Genomic DNA, 22,307 nt, shown 5'->3' on the forward strand with positions numbered 1-22,307 from the left:
GCCATGCACTGGGACCAGTCTTCTATGAATACCTTCTCAAATGGTTCACTTCTCATGTGAGTGGACTACTCTCACAAGCAGTATTTACCCTCATTAGTCGGCTTTACCATCTGAAAAGTCTCCTAGTGGCATGAGTGTATTCATATTTTCGGGGTCCTCTCAGATCTGGAGCTGACTAGAGGTGCTTTCAGATGCCATGTTTGTGCCAGAGTGTTTTGTGTTGTTTCAATTTGCTTCGGACATTTTCCTACTCTCTCAGGATCAAGGAGATCCTTCATTCAATTCTGTACCTTTTCCCAGTCTCATTCTCAGTACAACCTTGGAGAAAATGTGTAATAAGCAGGCCCTTATTTTCTGTGGTTCTTCTGACATGATTTTAATTTGATAGTCATATTGTGGTAGTTGGCAACTGAGAACTATTCTCACAATTTAGATGATATGTTAGAGTACCCTAGGTATTTTTTTTCTTTGATAATTGTTTTATATTTCTGGAATGAAGCAAGCTACAGCACATGGGGTCATATTATTCAACAAACATGTCCAATCAACATAAAGATCACTGTTAGTGCAATGGGACTTTCCCCCCTTCTCCTCTCCCAAGGCACAGTCCTGTGTCCTCCCCAAATCTGCTCTGGAGGGTTGGGATTTTGGGGGCACATGGAAAGAGTGGGGAAGTCCCATTGCACTAGCAGTAATCCTTGCACTGATGGGACGCTTACTTAGCGCTATGTTGGATTTTAGAAACAGAGATTCTGATTTCTTTAGCCACTACCATGGAGTATCAGCATAGGATTCACTGCTGGTTGTAACTGTGAGCACTCTGTATGTTTCAGCTTGTCAATGAACTCCTGTCATAAATGATTTTTGTCTGGAGGAAGAAATGAAATATTTACTTGCTTATTTCTGTAGCCAACTCCACTCCAAAGACTGAGTGTAGATAGCAATATGCAAAAACAAGTAATCAGGTAGTCAAAATAGTATAGATAAAACTAATATGGAAAGCACATGTAGCTAAATTAGGGCCCCTTCTGATGGCACCTTCATGACATCAGAGATGCTGCTCTGTCTTTCCCGTACTGCTCCAGTAAAGTCAAAAGTATAAGATTATATGGGAGGAGCCCATGATGTAGCTTCTTCTTCACATGGCACTGCTGCCCCAGTTTGATTTGTGTGCATGGGTACATGTGTGCACCACTGTCACCAGCTCCTCCCTCGATCTTTTTTCTATCATACCAGAACAGCATAAGGATTTCACACTTGTATTGTGTAGTTGTAGAAGTATGAAACCCACACAGGCCTGTTCATAGCCTATTCTTTGTTACCAATCTGGAATACTACATAGCGGATGGGTGTTGTCTGTCGTGCTATGTCATGTTCATTATCCTTATAAGCCCTTTTCCCACAGTTCCAGTGATCACCTTTCACAAAGACTCTCACATCTTTCATTCTCAAAGACTTACAAAAAATGTTTGAAAAAAATCTAATGAGCAAGGCAAACCATAAGAAACAAAATCTGAATATGACAATAATCAGGAGGTGGAAAAGATCATCTGTTTTCTTAGCAATCATAATTTACGTTCTTATTTTATGGCCCCTCCAACATTGGTCATAAAAAACAAATATGAAGATGGAGGTATTTGTTGTATGATGTAATTCAGTAATGGAAACCTGTGCCCTCCAAATGTTGTTGGGGAGGGATCACCATGGACCTCCACAAGACTAAGGGCTCTCAGTGTATTGGTTCAGCTATCTGGTACAGATGAAGAAGTTGTTGTAGTCTTTGCTTAGTTACGCAGTGGAGCACATCCACTGAATCTGTACCATGGAAGAATGTGTGAATAGCTTTAGTTTTTTGTTAAAAATTTAAAAAGATTCAGGACTGTGTGACAACCATGGCAAAAACTGCAGGTTGATTGCCATGGTTCCAAAGGCCTGGGAAATCTAGTTCTACTACCCCCTTCTCTCTCTCTCTCTCATAGTCACCAGTACATGCCGCTGCCCCTAGGGGTGGGGTATTGTTCCTGACCTTATGCTGCATCTTTAAAAATCCAGCACAAAGTCAGGAACAAAGGGAAGTGCCTCCGCCATTCCTCTCCAGCCCAGATCCAGTGAAGGGTGGCAAGGCATGCATTTCTCGCTCTGTGTGCTTGTTGCACAGTTGGAGCTCAAAGGGGAGGGTGTGCAATTAGGTGCCTTTTGGCAGGAGCACCCAATGCTCCTGCTCCACCCAGTTTTTCCCAAGGGAAAGATCAAGTGAGCCAGGGGAGAAATATGCACTGGATGCTGCAGGCAAGAGGAGATTTAGTGACAGGCTCGATCGGCATGTATTCTGGGTTCCCCAGCCCAGTGGTAAGGCATTGTCCACTACAGGTCAAGAAAGGCTTAACTACTTTATACATTCAGCAAAAAGTAAGCTTTCTAGGTACATCCTTTTTGACAATATAAATGATAGGTTCATCAAAATGAAAGCAAGGGAGTAGTCATTCAAGCTAGCTACCTTTTTAAGTATAAAGCAATTCATTAATTATAATAAAGGATTATCTGTTTGAGTTAGACAAATGGTTGATGGTTTCTGCTCTTAGTATTAGTTATCAAAACATTTATAAATACAATGATGATTCATAATTTGCTGAGATTAACAGTATTCCTTTCTTGTTAAAGTTAGGTAAAGTAGATAAATTCATTAGTAATTATGTACTTAAATTTATAAACATGTACTTAAATATTAAATACAGAATTTGGACAGAAGAGTACAGGAGGAGGGCCTCAACACTATGTTTTGCCCCAGATCCCAGATTACTTTTCTGTGGTTCTGACCATGCTGGCTGGGTCTTATAGGAGTCCAATAACTCCTATAAGGAGGCCACAGATCCCCCTGATATAAGTGGAGGTGGTCTAAGCACTTTTTTGTTTGTTTATTTGTTTGTTTCTCAGGAGAATTGGAGGTGTTCCAGAGGGACTTGGAGCGCAAGATCCAGAGTCGACAGCAACTTCCAGTTGGAACAACATGGGGACCATTTGCTGGGAAGATGGATTTGAATAACAACACAATGGTAGGTTAAGATATATGTTGAATGTTGAAGTACTTTCCTCTTTTTCATATATTTACTACTGAAGAGATAGTTGGAGAATGGAAGGGGGTAGATTGTGAAAAAAATGCTCTTATTAACATGCATTATTAGTCAAATTCAGAATGTTTCAGTAAAAACATCTTTGCTTTATGTATTTATGGTTGATCGTATGCCAGCCTTCATGATCTAAGTCCCAGGGTTCACAATGACATTAAACACAGCAAAATGTTGCAGTATCAGTGGAATAGAAGCAGCAAGTAAAACACCTCAACCAACACTAAAACACATGGCTAGCAGAATTTTAAAATGCATGGATTCGATAAAAGTATTTCCTGGGAGACTAGAGGATAGTAATGTTAGCACAGGCAGGCCTCCTTCTTGTAAACATCCACACCTGACCTTTGACGAATGCACATGAAGGAGGGGGCAGGATTCAATTAAGTTTGCATTTCAAGGTGAATTTACCTGATTTATACTTTCCAAAACAATACATAAACTGAAACACAACCATACTTAGAAATTCATACTTCTTCAAACTTTTCAATGCAGTTCTCTAGCCAAGTAATATGTACAAAAATGCACTATATTAGGGATTTATTTATTTATTTATTCATTATTTTATTTGTATCCCACCCTTCCTCCCAGCAGGAGCCCAGGGCAGCAATATGATTTATATTAGGGAAAATGGCTTGCAAAAATGTGTATATTAAGAAAATGCATATAAACATGTATAAGGAGAAATTTGCACTAAAATGCTGATGAATTTTCATGAAGATTTTTTTTTTTAAATCACAAACTGATGTGGAAATGTGGAGAACTGAAGAGTGGAAAAATGAGAAACTGAGAGAAATAGAAGTTGACAGATTCACCTAGACTTAGCAGATGATCTTAAAGCATGGACAGATTGATATGGGAATAGGTACTGATCCAGGCCTGGCCTGGAATGAGAATTTTCCAGCCAGTATCTCAGCTGTCCATTGCTGGATTTGGAACTAGGGACTTAAGTTAGATGCTACAGCCTGAAATGTAAGATGCAGAGGGTACATTAAAACATTTTAAAATGTTTTCTATTACTTGTTTTTAACTTTTTAATTGGTAATTCTAATATTTCTTGTAAACCGTTTAGAGTTTTATTACAATCAAGCAGTATATACATTTTGTGAAATCAAATAAATACTGACCTCTTGACCAAGCAGGGCTAAAAGTCCAGTTTCCTAAGCAACCCAATGGCTTCACTCCTATTTTCTTCTGTACCTAAAGAAGGCTTTCAGGTCTGAGTACGCACATATCTATAGATTCATGAGTCTTAAGTTTTAGGTTGAACCCATTAAGTTCCTAGTTCAAGTCATTGAGTTCCTGTCAGTCAAGTTATTCTGGGCCATGGGTTAAATTTTTAAACAGTATAAGGTAAGTTCAGTTCGCTCTATAGTCCATATGCCTTCTGTTCTTAATAACATCTGTGATTTTATTTCTCCAGTTCTGCCAGGTAATTCATACTGCAACATACGAATTAGTACTAATTTTCCTACTCATATTACTAGGAAGTAAAGAAGTAACTGTATAATTCAAGTTTAAATTCAGAAACATTGTGTCATATTGACTGGTGTGCTGCACTCCACATTCACTCTATTGAAATCAAAGGTATATAAATAAAACTAAAAATTTCAATCTGTATAACAAAGGAAATGACAACACAGGTGTCATACTTTGGTGAGATGTATTTGTTCAGTGAGGCTAGACTAGGAATAGAACTTTATGGTTTAAGATTCTGTTGTTGTTTCTTAAAGTGTTATTTAGGGCTGAGCCAGAATGAAGAGAGGGTGACTCTTAGTTATACTTTTTGCTTCCTCCATATACTCTCTTCATTTTGGTGATTGATTAGGGTGGGACTAGGACATGGGATGAAAATGAGATGGAAATCGGATGAGAGCTTCGGTTATGGGGCAGTACACAAATGCAATAAATAAATAAATAAAATGTTTGCCCTGATGGATGACCTTTATCGGGAGAAGGACAGGGGGAATGCAAGCCTGTTACTCTTACTTGATCTCACAGCGGGTTTTGATACATTGACCATGGTATCCTTCTGGGCCAACTTGGTGAGATGGATATTGGAGGCACTGTTTTACAGTGGTTCTGATCCTATCTCCAGGGTCATTTTCAGTGAATAGCATTGAACGATTATCTTTCGGCTTCCTGGCAGTTGTGCTGTGGGATGCCGCAGGGTACCATCTTGTCCCCCATGCTGTGTAACATCTATATGAAGGCCTATATGACCTATATGAAGTGGTCATCAGGAGATTTGGGGCAAGGTGTCTGCAGTACACTGATGATACCCAGCTCCATTTCTCTGTAGCATCTGAATCGGGAGGGGCTGTGCAAGCCCTGGACCGCTGCCTGGACTCGGTGGTGGGCTGGATGAAGGCCAATAAACTGAGTGAATCCTAGCAAGATGGGAGACACTGTGGGTTGGTGGTTCCTGAGTTCAGATAATTGGTCAGATGCCTGCTTTGGATGGGGTAATACTCCCTCTGAAAGAGCAGGTCCGTAGTCTGGGGGTGCTCCTGGATCCATCTTTGTCACTAGAGGCCCAGGTGACTGCGGTGGCTAGGAGTGCCTTTTACCAGCTTCAGCTGGTAAGACAGCTGTGGCCATTTCTGGACCGGGATAGCCTGACCACTGTTGTCTATGCACTGGTAACCTCCAGGTTGGATTACTGTAATGTGCTCTATGTGGGGCTGCCCCTGAGGTTGGTCCGGAAGCTACAGCTGGTGCAAAATGTGGCTGTGAGACTGCTCACTGGGGCAGGGTATCGCCAACATGTCACCCCACTACTGAAAGAACTGCACTGGCTGCCCAGTTGCTACTGGGTCAAGTTCAAGGTTCTAATTTTGGTGTACAAAGCCCTATACAGCTTGGGACCAGGATACCTGAAAGACCGTCTTACCCCTAATACACCCAGTCGATCACTGTGCTCTGCAGATGAGGGCCTCCTTCAGATACCATGTTATCAGGAGGTCTATTCCGCACATCATAGGAAACAGACCTTTAGTGTGGTGGCACCTACCCTGTGGAATTCCCTCCCCTTAAATATTAGACAGGCACCATCTCTGTTATCTTTCTGGTGCCTATTGAAGACCTTCCTTTTTCAACAAGCCTTTTAATTTGAGACCTTATCCCAGTCTGTGTTGGAATTGCTTTTTAATGTCTTTTTAAATCTTTTTTTTTAACAATATGTTTTTAACCTTTTTTTAAAGATTTCTTGAAAGCTTTTTAAAAAAATGTTTGTAAAGATGTTTTGTTTTAATGTATTTTAAAGTCTGTTTTTATGATGTTTTAAAGTGTTTTTGGTGATTTTGTTTGCTGCCCTGGGCTCCTGCTGGGAGGAAGAGTAGGATATAAATCAAATCACAAATAAAAAAATAAAATGTTTGCATATCCAGAGTGAATGGAAAAAGCCTTGCCTTCAGCCAGATTTGGCTTTGTGACATAGTCACACAGCAACACTTAATTGGAAGTATATAGATATGGCATTGATGATCCACAATAGGCTGAATTTCCATGATTAGCTGTTGTTCATATTGTACCAGTAGTAGCTGTTGTTGTTTTAAGTGGGTCCAAAGATGCAGAGCAAAGAAAGGAACAATTGCAAATAGGTACACACAGAGGGCCAGTGTGGTGTAGTGGTTAAGGTGTTGGACTATGACCTGGGAGACCGGGGTTTGAATCCCCACTATAGCCATGAAGCTCACTGGGTGACCTTGGGCCAGTCACTGCCTCTCAGCCTCAGAAGAAGGCAATGGTAAACCTCCTCTGAATACCACTTACCATGAAAACCCTATTCATAGGGTCGCCCTAAGTCAGGATTGACTAGAAGGCAGTCCATTTCCATTTTTTTTTACACACAGAATGCAAAAAGGGTAAACTAGGGGTATTTCCTGAACATTTCTTCACCAAAATTTCCCATACACAATTATGGGCCAAATTTTTGCACAAACCTGGGTTTATTTGCATTAGTGTTATTCTGGCTTTCGGCATTATTTTGATAGAGTTTGTTATAGTTCATGGTGAGTAGCAGAACAAAGAATTATAACAATGGAGAAAATAGGTTGGGCATTTAAAGTAATGGACGTTTAAAGCAGTAAATCCCTTTTGGATCAGTCCCTGCTTTGTGCAGTACATGTTATTACACAAAGGAAATGCTGAATGGCACGATCCACCCAAAGCTAAGTACTTTATAGTCCTGTTGATTTCAGTGGGAGAGATTTAAGCACATAATTAAATCTCTCATTGAATATAACAGGACTTGAAGCTGCTTAATTTTGGCTGTATTGTGCTCAATATATTTGCTTATAGTAGACTGTACAAATGGGACTTCTACATTTATAACACAATTTGTTGCATAGTATGTTACTTATTTACATGCACATGTTATTATTCAAATTCTACCAAAAAAAAGGCATTCTGCTGTGGTTGTGGTAGTTTTTAATTATTATCAATGCTTCTCAAGGGACAGGAAAGTTGGCAAGATTGTGTTGTTGTTTATTAATCACCTTCCACATATATGTCTTAAGGCAATGTACACAATATAATAAAAACAGCTTTAAAAATAGTTTAAAAAGCACAGAAGATAGCAGCAAATGACTTGAAAAACAATACAGATACCCAAGGCAGAGACCTCTTCGTTCAGCTGGAAAAGCTTGTCAGAACAAAAATGTCTTCAGTTTCCAGAAAGTGCAGATAGTGCAGATAGTGGGTGCCTGTCATATCTCAACAGGAATGCTGTCTCACAGAACAGGGGCAGCCACAGTGGAAGCCCTGCTCTGAATTACTATGGAGCGGGCTTCTGGTCGCTTTGGAATCATCAATGTAGTTCTCCATCAATTAATGAGAAAAGAAATTATATTAGAAAATTATTAAAAGAGGGAAGGCATTTAGGTGAAATTATCATGGATTGGATGCCTTTGTGTGTGTGTGTGTGTGTGTGTGTGCTTCCTTTACTTTTGTAGTGGCCAAGGGGTATTTGTGAGTATCCTTCCTTTTGTTCTACAAATCATATCTGTGGTGATCTGCACTCTACTCCCCACACTTGCAGGAAAGGCCAGTCAAGGACATGATGGATTTTTGAGGAAGTGCAGGTGGGGAAGGCTGCAGATTGCTATGAGGTAATTGTACTCCAATGGAAGAGGCCACTCTCTCATACATACCCCTCAGTCACCTCATGCATAAAGGTAAGTGCAAACTGCTCAAATGAAAATGTAAAAGAATTTCTCGATGTCCTGAGGAAGAGTAGGGGGGGAAAGCTTTTTTTTTTTTGCATGGGGCAAGATATTTAGAAAAATGAGGGCAGGATTCACCACAGCACGTTGAAGCAGTGGCTTAGCCACTCTCAGTGCTAGATCACATACCTTGAACCAAACAATCCTGGGAATTATGCTATGTCACAACATTGCATCATTCCCAGGAAAATCTCTGGAACATGGTTAAGAGCAAGTGAGCCACTACTCAAAGGGGTGACAAACTTTATTAGTAAAAAGAAAGAATGAGAGAAATCTTCACCACCTCTTATTTAAAAGTAATACCCTCCTCCAAAATTCTTAGAATCCATTCACCCCAGCAGTAAAGAAATATTCCCGCACACATTTTTGTAGATGATAGATGATTCCATGAAAGGGAGGCAATTTGTCCCAATGATCCATATTAGTCATACATAGAAGGCACCAATCAACATATAGCAATGGCAGAAGCCCTATGATGATGTCATTTAACCAAGTCCATAACCTCTCCTATATACAAGACACAAGTATACACACTGCTTTCTCCAGCAGAATGACTGCTGTGGCTCAGTGACCAGGAAGAAGTGTAAGCTTCAAGTACTCAGACAGGTACTCCACTGACTGTTGAAAATAACTGCTTTCATATAGTCAAATCTATTTCCTGAATGTTGAAGCATAGAAATGTGCTTGTTAAAAAGAATGAATGCCAGTAGTTCCTACAAGGATCCAGACAGCTACTTAATACTTAACCAAAGGGGAAGATATAGTGCTCATGGTATCCTTGTATGCTCTCCTTTCAGTAGGAAGGAGAAAATAATATATTTATGGCTTGAGTCAGTATTTCTCCAAACCTAGCAATTAGCATTCACTGATACATATGTGGTTTGGTATCTCCCAGAGTTTGCTACTATTCATTGCTATGTTTGTTAATGCGTAGAGAGGCAACAATTTTGGATGTTTTTTCTTGTAGAGACATCAGCTGTGTTTACTGTGCCTCAAAATCTGTACATGGAATACTCTTTTTAATTTGGTTCATATTCCAAGTTGTCTTGGAATATTCTGAGTCTGAGTTTAAATTTGTGGTAAACTCAGGGGAGCCAACAGACTAATTAATTCAGTACAGTAATTAATTAAGTCACTGTGCCAGATGTCAAACACTTTTTAGATCTTTCAAGTTCCTATCTTGAATTATGTTAACAATATACATCTCAAAACATTGAGAGGTTGGGTAAGTTGAATAAACTGATTGAAGTGTCATTTGTCACTGCAACAACAGGAACAGACACTTGGTCAAATTCAGCTAACAAGAATGAAGAATCATGAAGGCAGTTAGCCAAAGAACTGGACTCCATTAACCTAAGCAGTGTATGCTACCATGAGGTCATTGGGTGGAAGCTCTAGTAGATAAATTAAAGAGATGTGCCAAATGTTTCTGATTCATAAATTAGTCTAGAGTTACACTGACATAATAACAGTGGCAGAAAGTGTCAAATAGTTTGCATTGCCACATTGACTGATGAGCAGAAAAGCTTTAAATACTTTTAATACTTCTCTAAAAATCATTCTTTTGTCCAAGTGGGAATGAAGAGTTTTCATCTGCAGGAATATCCTGGGTGTTTATTTCCTCCCCCTCTCCTTTCCTGGATAAGCTTTCTTTACATTTTTATCCATATCTGACAGTAGAATGCACTGCTTTAGAGTTGTTAATGACAGTGAAAAGGCTAGCAATTCTTGATGAAGAGAATGTCATAATTATTTTAGGGTCTTTGGCTAAAATGACATGTGAGCCAGAATGGTAGGGATGGGGGATAAATTTGGTTCAGTTCTTGGTTTAATGCAAAGCTACCTAATTTACTCTGCCTCAAGCAATGCATGAACAGAATTTCCCCTAATATAATTCCCCAATATACACATTTTTGAATACAGGTTTTTGTTGTTGTTGAAGTGCAAATTTCGAAGGACAACAACAAAAAACTGTATTCAGAAATGTTTATATTGTGGAAAGTACTCATAAAATGTATATATTTGTGAAAATAACAAAGAATGAATTATATTAGGGGAAATTGCTTGTAAAAAACTCTGATGGATTTGCTCTGGGGGATTTCCCAGTGGATAGAGCCTGTGATCCTGTTGAGGCCCTGGTTTCGTGGGATAGAGAGATAAGGATGCTCCCGAGTCTCCTCTCTGATGCTGCAGGGCCCACACTGTGCCTTGGTTTACCAAAGAGTTGCAAGCAGTGAAGCAGGCTGGGAGATGACTGGAGCGCAGATGATGGAAAACACACTCCAAAGCTGACTGAACACTTGTTAGATCACACAAGTCTGCTCACCACGTGGCAGTGAAGGCAGTGACGAAGAATTACTTTGCTGCCAGCATCACATCCTCGGTGTGCCATCCAGCAGAATTGTTTCAGATGATCCAGACCATACCAGAAGTGGTGGATGGCTCTCTGGAGCACTTGGTAGCATGCTGTGAGCACTTTGCACAGGACTTTGAGGATAAAGTTGCTCATGTCCATAGTGCCTTAGACAGCAATTTTTGCAAGGCCAGTCAAGATGTCCAATGCAGCACCTTCCCATATTTCATGGGATCAGTTTCAGTTTATGTGCCATGATGATGTGGACAGGACTCTTGCAATGATGCAACCTGATTCTTGCTCTCTTGACTTTTTCTATCCTGGCTGGTGAAAGCCAGTCTGGGGGAGGGGGGCTGACTGTATGCCTCCTAGGTGTGGTGAAGGCTTCTGTATGTGGCTGAGTGGTGCCTGCTGCCCTTAAATGAACAGAAGTGTGTCCACTCCTGAAGAAGCCCATCCTGAACCCTGCAGTATAGAATAACTACTGCCAAGTCACAAATACTTCCTTTATGGGCAAGGTGGTAGAGAGAGAGGTAGAGGAGCAGTTGCAGAAGTTCCTGGAGGATACAGACTCTGGATCCATTTCATTCTGGGTTTCGACATGGTTTTAAGACTGAATCAGCCTTGATTTCCCTGATGGATAAGCTGTATCGAGAGCGGGACAGGGGGTATGTATCTCTTCTCCGGCTTCTTCATCTTTCTGCAGTTTTTGATAGCAGCTTTTGATACCATTGACCATGGTATCCTTCTGTCCAGGCTCTGTGGGATGGATATTGAGGGCACTGTTTTATGGTGGTTCTGTTCCTACCTGCAGGGCCATGTCCAGAGAATGGCATTGGGAGATGGTGTATCAGCCCCACGGTATTTGTGCTATGCTGTGCCACGGGGCACAGTCTTGTTGCCAATGCTGTTTAACATCTATATGAAGCCATTGGGAGCAGTCATTAGGAGTATGGGAGCAAAGTGTCATCAGTAGGCTGGGGATATACAGCTCTGTCTGTCTGTCTGTCTCTGTCTGTCTGTCTGTCTGTCTGTCTCCCTCAAATTTATACCCTGCCCTTCCTCCCAGAAGGAGCTCAGGGTGGCAAACAAAACACTAAAAGTACTCTAAAGCATCTTAAAAATAAAAGTATTATAACATATTAAAATAAACCATCTTTAAGAACATATTAAAACAAAACATCTTTTTTTTAAAAAAACCTTAAAACCATCTTTAAGAGCAATTCCAACACAGATGCAGATTGGGATAAAGTCTCTACTTAAAAGGCTTGTTGAAAGAGAAAGGTCTTCAGTAGGCACCAAAAAGGTAACAGAGATGCCTGTCTAATATGTAAAGGGAGGGAATTCCAAAGTGTTAGTGCTACAAAACTACATAACATCTGAGTCAGGAGATAGGCAGCTCTATTTCTCCATAACAGCCGAGTGAGGAGAGGCTGAACATAGTCTGGAACGTTGTCTGGACATAGTTTTGGAATGGATGGGGACTAATAAACTGAGCTTAAACTCTGGGAAGATGGAGACACTGTGGGTGGGTGGTTCCAGTGTTTAGGAGATTGGCCATTTTCCTGTTCTGGATGTGGTTATTCTCCTTCTGAAAGAACAGGTACAAAATTGGCCGTGTGCCTGGAACCATTTTGTCACTTGAGGCTCAGGTAACCTCAGTGGCTAGGAGTGCCTTTTATCAACTACAGCTGGTGCGCTATTCTTAGTCAGGGAAACCTGGCTGTGGTGATTCATGTATTGGTAACCTTGAGTAACTTAATTTTTGCAATGCATTCTGTGTGAGGCTACCCTTGTGCCTGGTCTGGAAGCTCCAGCTGGTGCAAAATGCTACAGCTAGACTGTTGATGGGGACAGGCTACCAGCAGCACGTAACTCTGGTGCTTAAAAACTTGCGCTGGCTGTGCATTTATTACTGGGCCAGGTTCAAGTTTCTTCTATTAATTTACAAGGCCTGAACAACTGGATCCAGGATATCTTAAAGACTTATATCCCAGCCCAATCAATGAGATCTTTGGGGGAGTCTCTATTAATGGTCCCCCATGGCTCAGATGCACAGCTTATAATGAATAGAAGCTGTGCTTTTAGTGTACTGGGCCCAAGCCCTCTGGTACTCCTTCCCAAATGAATAGTGGACACACAACCTCCTTGCTGAACTTCAGGCTCATGACTAAAACTTGTTCCAGCAGACATTCCAAGGTAGTGTTTGGTTTTATGACTATTTTATTGTTTTATTTTATGTATAGCTTGTTTTTATGTACATCACTTCAAAATGCAAATGATTAAGCACTATATAAATGTTTTAAATAAATAAAAAGAAAATAAACTAAGGTGTATATTTAGGCAAAATTACATACATAAATATGTGTAAGGAGACATGTGCATTATAATGCTTACAAATTTTCATGATGACTTTTAAAAAATCACAAAGTAATGTAGATATGTGAATTGACCTTATAATTTGAAAAATTCAGAAATGAGGGAAAAGTAAATTGACAGATTCATACATTCTTGGGAATGGGAGAGCTGGATTTAAATCTCTGCTCAGCAATGAAGTGTTTTTGAGCCAGTCATTATCTCTAAACTTAACCTACCTCACAGGATGGTTGTGAGGATAAAATATAGTGTGGGGGGAGAACCTAGTAGCTGTTCTTAGCTCTATGCAATTTTTATCCTCAGGAAAACATATTAAAATAATACTAAAAGGGAGATTGAAGGGCATTGTGCTATGAATATTCATTAGTTCTAATTTTTATTTATTTATTTATTTATTGCACTTGTATACTGCCCCATAGCCGAAGCTCTCTGGGCGGTTTACAGCAATCAAAAACATTAAAACAAATATACAATTTAAAACATATATTTTAAAAACAATTTAAAACACAATTTTAAATTTAAAACAATATAAAAACAATTTAAAACACATGCTAAAATGCCTGGGAGAAGAGGAAAGTCTTGACCTGGCGCCCAAAAGATAACAGTGTTGGCGCCAGGTGCACCTTGTCAAGCAGATCATTCCATAATTTGGGGGCCACCAGTGAGAAGGCCCTCTCACTTGTTGCCACCCTCCGAGCTTCCCTTGGAGTAGGCACCCGGAGGAGGGCCTTTGATCTTGAACGTAGTGTACGGGTGGGTTCGTATCGGGAGAGGCGTTCCATCAGGTATTGTGGTCCCAAGCCGTGTAAGGCTTTATAGGTCAAAACCAGCACCTTGAAGCGAGCTCGGAAACATACATGCAGCCAATGCAAGTGGGCCAGAATCGGTTTTATATGTTCGGACCGTCTGGTCCCTGTTACCAATCTGGCCGCTGCATTTGCACAAGCTGCAGTTTCCTAACCATCTTCAAAGGCAGCCCCACGTAGAGTGCATTGCAGTAATCTAATTTGGAGGTTACCAGAGCATGGACAACTGAAGCCAGGTTATCCCAGTCCAGATAGAGATGTTGTTGGGCCACCAACCGAAGTTGGTAGAAGGCACTCCGTGCCACCAAGGCTACCTGAGCCTCAAGTGACAGAGATGATTCTAGGAGAACCCCCAAGCTACGAACCTGCTGCTTCAGGGGGAGTGCAACCCCATCCAGGACAGGTTGGACATCCACCATCTGGTCAGAAAAACCACCCACTTACAGCATCTCAGTCTTGTCTGGATTGAGCCTCAGTTTATTAGCCCTCATCCAGTCCATTGTCGCAGCCAGGCACCGGTTCAGCACATTGACAGCCTCACATGAAGAAGATGAAAAGGAGAAATAGAGCTGCGTGTCATCTGTATACTGATGGCAACGCACTCCAAAGCTCTGTATGACCGCACCCAACGGTTTCATGTAGATGTTGAACAGCATGGGGGACAGAACTGACCCCTGCAGAACCCCATACTGGAGAGTCCAGAGTGCCGAGTAATGTTCTCCAAGCACCACCTTCTGGACGCGACCTGCCAGGTAGGAGTGGAACCACTGCAGTGCAGTACCTCCCACTCCCAACTCAGTCAGTCTCCCCAGAAGGATACCATAGTCAATGGTATCGAAAGCCGCTGAGAGATCAAGGAGAATCAACGGAGTCACACTCCCCCTGTCTCTCCCGACAAAGGTCATCATACAGGGCGACCAAGGCTGTTTCCGTGCCAAAACCAGGCCTGAAACCAACTGAATTGGATCGAGATAATCGGTCTCATCCAAGAGTATCTGGAGCTGGCCTGCAACCACTCGTTCAAGGACCTTGCCCAGGAATGGAACATTTGCTACCGGCCTATAGTTATTAAGATTTTCTGGGTGCAGGGAGGGCCTCTTCAGGAGTGGTCTCACTACTGCCTCTTTCAGGCAGCCAGGGACCACCCCCTCTCGCAGAGAGGCATTAATCACTTCCCTGGCCCAGCCAGCTGTTCCATCCCTACTAGCTTTTATTAGCCAAGAAGGGCAAGGATCCAGCACAGAAGTGGTTGCACAAACCTGTCCAAGTACCTTGTCAACGTCCTCAAGCTGCACCAACTGAAACTCATCCAAGAAATTGGGACAAGGCTATGCTCTGGATACCTCGCTTGATTCACCTGCTATAACACTGAAGTCTAAGTCCTGGCGGATGCTAAAGATTTTATCCTGGAAGTGCCTAGCAAATTCATTACAGCGGGCCTCAGGTGGTTCTACCATGTCCCTAAAACACTGAGTTAATTATAGCTTTTAAAAATATATATATGTGCAGTGTCATACCTCTTTAAACCTACCAAAGGCTATCAAATTGTCATTGTCTTTCATAAGAACCAATATACTTCAGCCTGTATTCTAGTTCTAGAACAAGGGTTGGGGACCCTTTTCAGCCCATGGATCATATTTGCTTCTGGACAACCCTTTAAAGGGCCACATATCATTGGTGGGTGGGGCCGGAAGTGAACATGGGCAGAGCAACAAATACAAATGTTACCTTTGTACAGCAGGCTAGCTTCTACAAACACACACCCTTCTCTATCCTCCATCCACATGAGCAAGAGTTCAAGGACACATTCCAGCTGGGCAAAAACACTGAAGCAGGGCCAGTGAGTTCCAAGGGCCAGATAGAGAGGCTTGGAGGGGCATATTTGCTCCCAGACCTGAGGGTCTGCAGCCTTGCTGTAGAATATATTATCATCAAACATTATTTGATTATATAGAACAACGGTGGCCAAAATGGTGTCTGTCTTCCAGATACTGTTGTACTACAACTCCCATTAGCTGTAGTCAGAACAGCTACTGGTCAGGGATGATGGCAGTTGTAGTCCAACAATATATGGAGGGTATCACATTGGCTAACCGTAGTACAGAAGAAGCTCATGTTTCAGCCTGGTCCTGAAATTTCCATAACAGTTTGTTTTAACAAAAACATTGTAAAGCATTCATGAAAGTGAAGCATAAGTGATTGTTTTTCTCTTTTTCTAACTATCTGTTTACTTCGCTCTGTGTGCCTGTGTACACACACACACACACCCCTACACACCCCTACAAATACAAGTGAGCACTTCATGCATCTGATGAAGTGACCCATGAAACCTTGTGCAGCTAACTAAGGGCTTATCCACTCGGGAGACTAACTTAGTACTAAAGAAGCTGCTTTTACCATCGCAATAGCTTTTCAAGGTCCACACTTCTTGCTCAATGGTAGCTTCCAATCCGCTGTTTTCCATTTACACAAGTAGGCATTCCTCTAGAAAGGTTTAGTGTTGCTGTTTCCTTGTGGCCCCACCCCCAATTTTACATGTTTACTCCCTCCGGAGTATCCATATTGCTAATGGAGAAGGGGAGGGTTTTTGTCAGTTTCATTGTTTCTTGTCAATTGCACGCCTCTCCTGGCTTTGGAGAGTTCCGGGTGCAATTGACATGAAACTATATGAAACTGACTGGGGGGGTGAGTGAAGGCAAAGGAGGCAGCAACTGGGGCAGCTTTTGCAGGTGGGAGAGAGAGAGGGAGTGGGTAATAGGGCATAAGAGAGCCCACCCACTAAAAAAAAACATTGAAGCAAAGTGCTTACACAGAGGAGCATAGTGCAGCTGAGATGGTTTTCCTTTTCCTTTTTGCATTATCAGCAGATTGGGTTAATACAGATTTAATACTACGTGATAGCTTCTTGCCTGCAACATCATGTGAACCATGCGAATTACAAGGGGATGCAAGTAGAACCACACACACACTAAGTCACCGTGTGGATGAGCGTGTGGATGAGTCCTAATAAACTGGTTAGTCTTTAAGGACTCTCTCTTGTTTTTGCTACAACAGACTAACACGTCTACCCTTCTGGTATCTGTGTGGTGGCAACTGAATTATGTTAATCATTGGTCTCTTTTGAAATTTAAGAGAATGGAAGAAAAAAATTGAAAAGATTCCTGACTGAAGCAGATAGTTCTAAGGGGAGAAGTGGCAAAGAATGTAGAGCACACGATGAAAGTAAAACAGTGGTCCGTGCCATTACTTCATTAATCAAGTGGAAGCATTCTGAAAAATGTTTTTCTTTGGCTGTAGTCATCTATTTTTTTGTGTTAATCTATGTCCTGTGGCAGGGTTTTGTGAAATGAAACAATGAGTAGTTGTATCATACCCCCCTCTCCTTATTGTTGTTGCCCCTGTCAGAGGAAAGAGAGGATGATTCAGGTCTGTATCAGCCTGATAAGAAAAAGAGGATTCAAAATGGCTGGGACAAGAATCTGTGGAAGAGAAGCTGTGCCATTTTGGGCTAGGCAACCTATGGGATGTAGCACAAGCATTTTACTGGGATTCAGAAGGTTCACTGGCAAAGGTCTTTACTACTTGTAGATTTCCTAATGAAACATTGTGATTAGAAACTACTGTGTGACTGTCTCAAGGGGCGAAATTCAAAATGTAGTTAAGTTATTCACTTGCTAGTCTGTGGCTGGGTCAGTTCAGGGCAGAAGCTATCTATAGCCTATCTATAAGGCCCAGCCACTTGTACAATTATTACAGCTAGAATATTGGAGTTTACCAATGCTTTTTTTTTACCAGAGAGATAAATTGAAACTACTGGAAACTTGCGTAGGCTCGTTGTGACTGGTGGTTTAAATAGTTTTATTATTTTTTAATAGACACTTCTGACCCATGAATGTTTTTGGATAGGCTCACTAAAGGGCCCATCTCTATTATTATTATTATTATTATTATTATTATTATTATTATTATTATTATTATTATTATTATTATTATTATTATTATTATTATTATTATCTCTAAAGCAGAGGGGCACAGTGGAAGAAACAGTAGACTGTTGGTGCTTATTTCATCGCCCCACTATGCATACTCCAACCCTTTTCCTCCAGGCCTGGTCTACATATTACATTTGCCATGAGGATTGCCATTCGTGTGATTTTCCACCACTCAGCCATAATGTATAGCAGCACTTGCTGTGTAAAACAGGGCCATCATGTAGTGAGTTCCTCTTTCCACTTGGAGGCCAGTAGTAGGGGGGGATTTTCTGATGGCAGGGGCACTTCTGTCAGTCCATGGGACTGAAGAAAATTGTCCTTCTGTCCTCTATCACTCAGTCCTGCGTTTTACAAACTATTTTCTAAAACAGGGGTAGCCAACATAGGACACCCATATTGTTGTTGGATTATAACTCCTATCATCCCTGACCATTATCCGTGCTGGCTGAGGCTGATGGGAGTCGGGAGTCCAACAACATCTGGAGTGCACCAGAATGCATGTCTACCCTTGAACCCTAAACAGAACTGATCCAACAATCTTGAAAGATTAATTGTTTTCTCATACTCTGTTACGATTTCTGATTGAGAGTGTCACCATAGCATGGTGCACCATCTGTGCACCATGTTCAGATCTGTCCATCTGTGCACCATGTTCAGATAACAGGAGCACACAAAGGCATTCTTGATTACTCATAAGCATCTGGTTATGAATGTATTTTAGATGATCCTCTGGCTTTTTGGATGTTGGATGTTGGAGCCAGAAGATATTTGTTTGCCACTGATTTATTGGAGTTTGCTGTTTTGTTGGGATATTTTAATAGGCTTTCATTTTGTTAATCTGTTGTCATCCGCCTTTGTATTCTAGGTGGGGTAGTAGTGCAAATGTAAATATTATACAGACAAATGAACCAAGCCAATACTGCCTTAGCTGCCTGTAAAAGTCTGGTGAGTCAAATAAATTGCCTGTAAAAGTCTGGTGAGTCAAATAAATTTCCTGAAATTTCCTGCAGCTTCCTAAATATGGAGTGGCTGCTCCCTTTGCATGTGTTGATATAGCCAGATTCTCTAAGACTGCAATACTATATGCACATCCTGGGAAGTAAATCTCATTGAGCTCAATGGGATTTACTTCTAAATAAACATGTGCAGGATTGTACTGCATGTAGTTTCTATGTTTATTCAAAGGAGAGTCAATTCAGATGTCTTCAGACATAGCCTGGAGCAGTTCCTTGTTTGACCACGGAACAGCTAATTTTGGCTGACTCAGTTGCCTTTCCTTTTAGAGGTGTGACTCATGCATACCTATAAATAGTCTATCTACTAAAAGAAGAGAGCTTCGGATTTCATATGCATTCAGTACCTTGTTTCAAACAAGCTTTTAATATCTTGATGCTAACTGAAAGCACCCCATTAAGTGGAATTTATGCTAATACCATCCTAATTAAGCAATAGTTATTACCAATCATTATCATTAAACTAAATCAGTTCCCTGGGAGACATCTCAATGAAACAGCTGTCCCATTTCATCATGTCAAATTTCTGTACTTCAGCGTGTCACATTTCTCTACTTGAAATAACATTTTACATTTATGTACCAATTTTTAATTTGACCAGTTTTCATTGCTCTACAGCCACCACTGTCAGACTGAAAAGTAAGCATCTCTAAAGTGGTATAGATGTTTACTAGAAGATGTAGGGGCTTTTACCCCATGCCTCCCCAGTTTTTGAATGTGTAATTGAAGAGTCCTTGTACCTGAGCAAATAAATTCCTTCTAGGCATTTGGCTCCTAATGTTGGAGAGCTTTTGGAGGGCTCTTGATGTTGTAGCCTCTCTTTTTTTGGAGCTGGGGTTGTTTTACTGTTGTTATATTTATGTGTTTTTAATTTTTGTTTTGTTTAAGGTTTTATACTGGGTTTAACTTTTTTATTGATTGTAAGTTGCTTTGGGTTCACTTTTGTGAAGAAAAGCAACTAACAAATTTAATAAACAAATAAATAAATAAGAGCTGTGGCTGACTTCTTCTGTCCATCTGTTTTCTGTTAAATCCAGGTGGGTGAATGTATGGTTGGTACATGCAATTCTACCAAAATAGGAAAGGAAAATCCTGTTTTTTAAAATTTATTATTTCATATATATTCCACCTTTCCTCTAAGGAGGCCAAGGTGGTTCACATGGTTCCCCCCTCCCCATTTTATCCTTACAAGAACCCTGTGATGTAGGCTAGGCTGAGAAACTGTGACTGGCCTAAGGTCACCCAGTGAACTTCATGACTGAGTGGGGATTTGAACCCCATCTCCCAGGTGATAGTCCAATGCTTTAATCACTATGCCACACTAGATGAATAGAGATTGCCGAAAGCCCATCTAGAGCTGTGCTGATTATTCTCTAAATTTCAATATTCTCTTCGAAAGTAGCATGACATAACCAAATCATCTCACATTTTCATTATTTCACTGCTGTTCAGCATTATTCCCTGGGTTTCTGCTTCTTCTCATTGCCATTTTCTTTCTTTTTTACTCTCATAATCATGGGCCTCCTTTGTCTGATTAACCATAGGGATCCTTTCATCTTTTTTTTATGAACACCTGAGACTTCCAGATGTTATCAACAAAATCTCATGGGTTGGTGCAGCCAATAGGATTAAGTGACAGTGTGAAAAAATGAAGCTCAGGACTATGAGGGCAAATAAGTAAGAAAAATATTATGCAGAACAAAACAACATTGATACAGTAGCCTGGTTTGCACGAAATGGTAAGTCAAATAATGGCATACTGGGACTGCGTGAATGTGCTGGCTCCAAAGAGGAGTTCACACCTATTTTGCTCCTCCCTAGTCGCTTTAGCTCACCATGGTGCAGCAGCTAAGGCAGAATTTGGCTTAGCATGTTGTCTGAATATGAGCATGTGTTTAAGCTCTCTCCTCCTTAAATATGAGCTGTAGCTAAGAACAAACCTTGGTTACTGATCATGGTTAAGGAAAAGAGAGCTTAATCATGAGCCCATGTTTGGATGGCACACTAGGCTAAAAAGACTCGGGAAGAACAGAACAACCGCAGTCTCCTCCCTGGGAGCTCACGCATTTGTGCTAAGCCATGATTTGGCTTAATGTTACATGTGAACAGAGCAAGTATGATTGTGTTTGCAATAAGTGCTGAAAATGGGAGGTACTCTTTCATTCTCACAAAACAAAACATGAAAGAAGGTAAGTAATGTATGGCTCAGCATCATCCAACATTGTGCTTCAAGACAAACCACTTACAGGCATACCCCGCTTAACGTCGCTTCACTTAACGTCGCCTCGCTATAACGTACATGCTCCATATGCCTGTACTTCTCCAGAAACACAGCTAGCAAACCACTTACAGGGTTAGGGTGAGGGTGAGGTGCGGCAGCGCAGCAGCAGAGGCTTTAGCATGCGGGGGTGGAAATAGATGCAATCGCGCCACCGCAAATCAGCTGGAAGGCGCGATCGTGATCAGCTGGGAGGCGCGGCAGTGCAGCAGCAGAGGCTTTAGCATGTGGGAGTGGAAATAGACGCGATTGCGCCACCGCAAATCAGCTGGGAGGCGTGATCGCGATCAGCTGAAAGGCACGGCAGCGCAGCAGCAGAAGCTTTAGCACGGGGCTTTGAGGCTCCGCATGAAGGAGAGGTAAAAAAGTTTTAAAAGGTAGTGCTTCATTTTAAGGACATTTTCGGTTTACGTACTCACTCTGGTCCCATTGAGTACGTTAATGCGAGGTATTACTGTATTTATAGCTCCCACAGAATCATATTCACAAATTAATTGTGTCCCATTATGATGTACCACAGAGTGAATAGTTAGAGCTGATTTAAGCAAACCATGTGTTACAAGGTGATGCATCTCCACTTCTGTCCCCATCTTTTCTTGGGTGCAGCACTTCCCTTATGCAATGCAGCAAGTAGAACACTAGTCATTAATGACAGAGCTTGGAAAATCTACTTTTAAAAAGTAATAAATTACAATTACTGGTACATGCCCCCCAAAAGTAATAAATTCCCATTACAGTTACAATTGCTCTGAAAGGAACTGATTACTATTACTCAAAAGTAATCACTACAATTACACTTAGGTTACTTAAAAAAACACGGAGTGCCTACAAAGTGCTGGCCTTGGCTGTTGCACATCTGAGTAGCCTAAACACATACATGCATCTTCAAGCAGTGCCCACAGGCTTTAAATTTTGCATGTCATCTTTCAAAATGTAGCAAAACGTTACCTTCCTAATGTGCACCTTGAATGCCATTACACTCTGACTCTCTCTACATGTCCTCAACAGAAAGACTGGGTTGATATTTTCAAGGTTGGCTGGAGTACTGCATGAGTTTATTATATATCATTAGTAATATCTTTTTTATACATATATATACGAACTGAATGAGATGTATCTATGTAAAGCACCTTTTTCTT

At 41.1% G+C, this 22,307-nt stretch overlaps 1 protein-coding gene across 8 annotated transcripts in view; it reads left to right on the forward strand.

Moving 5' to 3' along the window:
* Positions 1 to 22,307, forward strand: part of ZFPM2 (zinc finger protein, FOG family member 2) — a 529,061-nt gene that overhangs the window by 236,035 nt on the left and 270,719 nt on the right. For 7 of the 8 annotated variants that reach the window (XM_061604835.1, XM_061604878.1, XM_061604862.1 and 4 more), the window contains one exon: positions 2,935 to 3,053. In XM_061604835.1, the coding sequence (XP_061460819.1) occupies positions 2,935 to 3,053 (119 nt within the window). Of the gene's footprint in view, positions 1 to 2,934; positions 3,054 to 8,213; positions 8,303 to 22,307 lie in introns of those variants that run through there. The other variant, XM_061604896.1, reaches the window with a different exon arrangement.

Source organism: Rhineura floridana, chromosome 1 (assembly GCF_030035675.1).
Source record: "Rhineura floridana isolate rRhiFlo1 chromosome 1, rRhiFlo1.hap2, whole genome shotgun sequence".
Taxonomy (NCBI): Eukaryota; Metazoa; Chordata; class Lepidosauria; order Squamata; family Rhineuridae; genus Rhineura; species Rhineura floridana.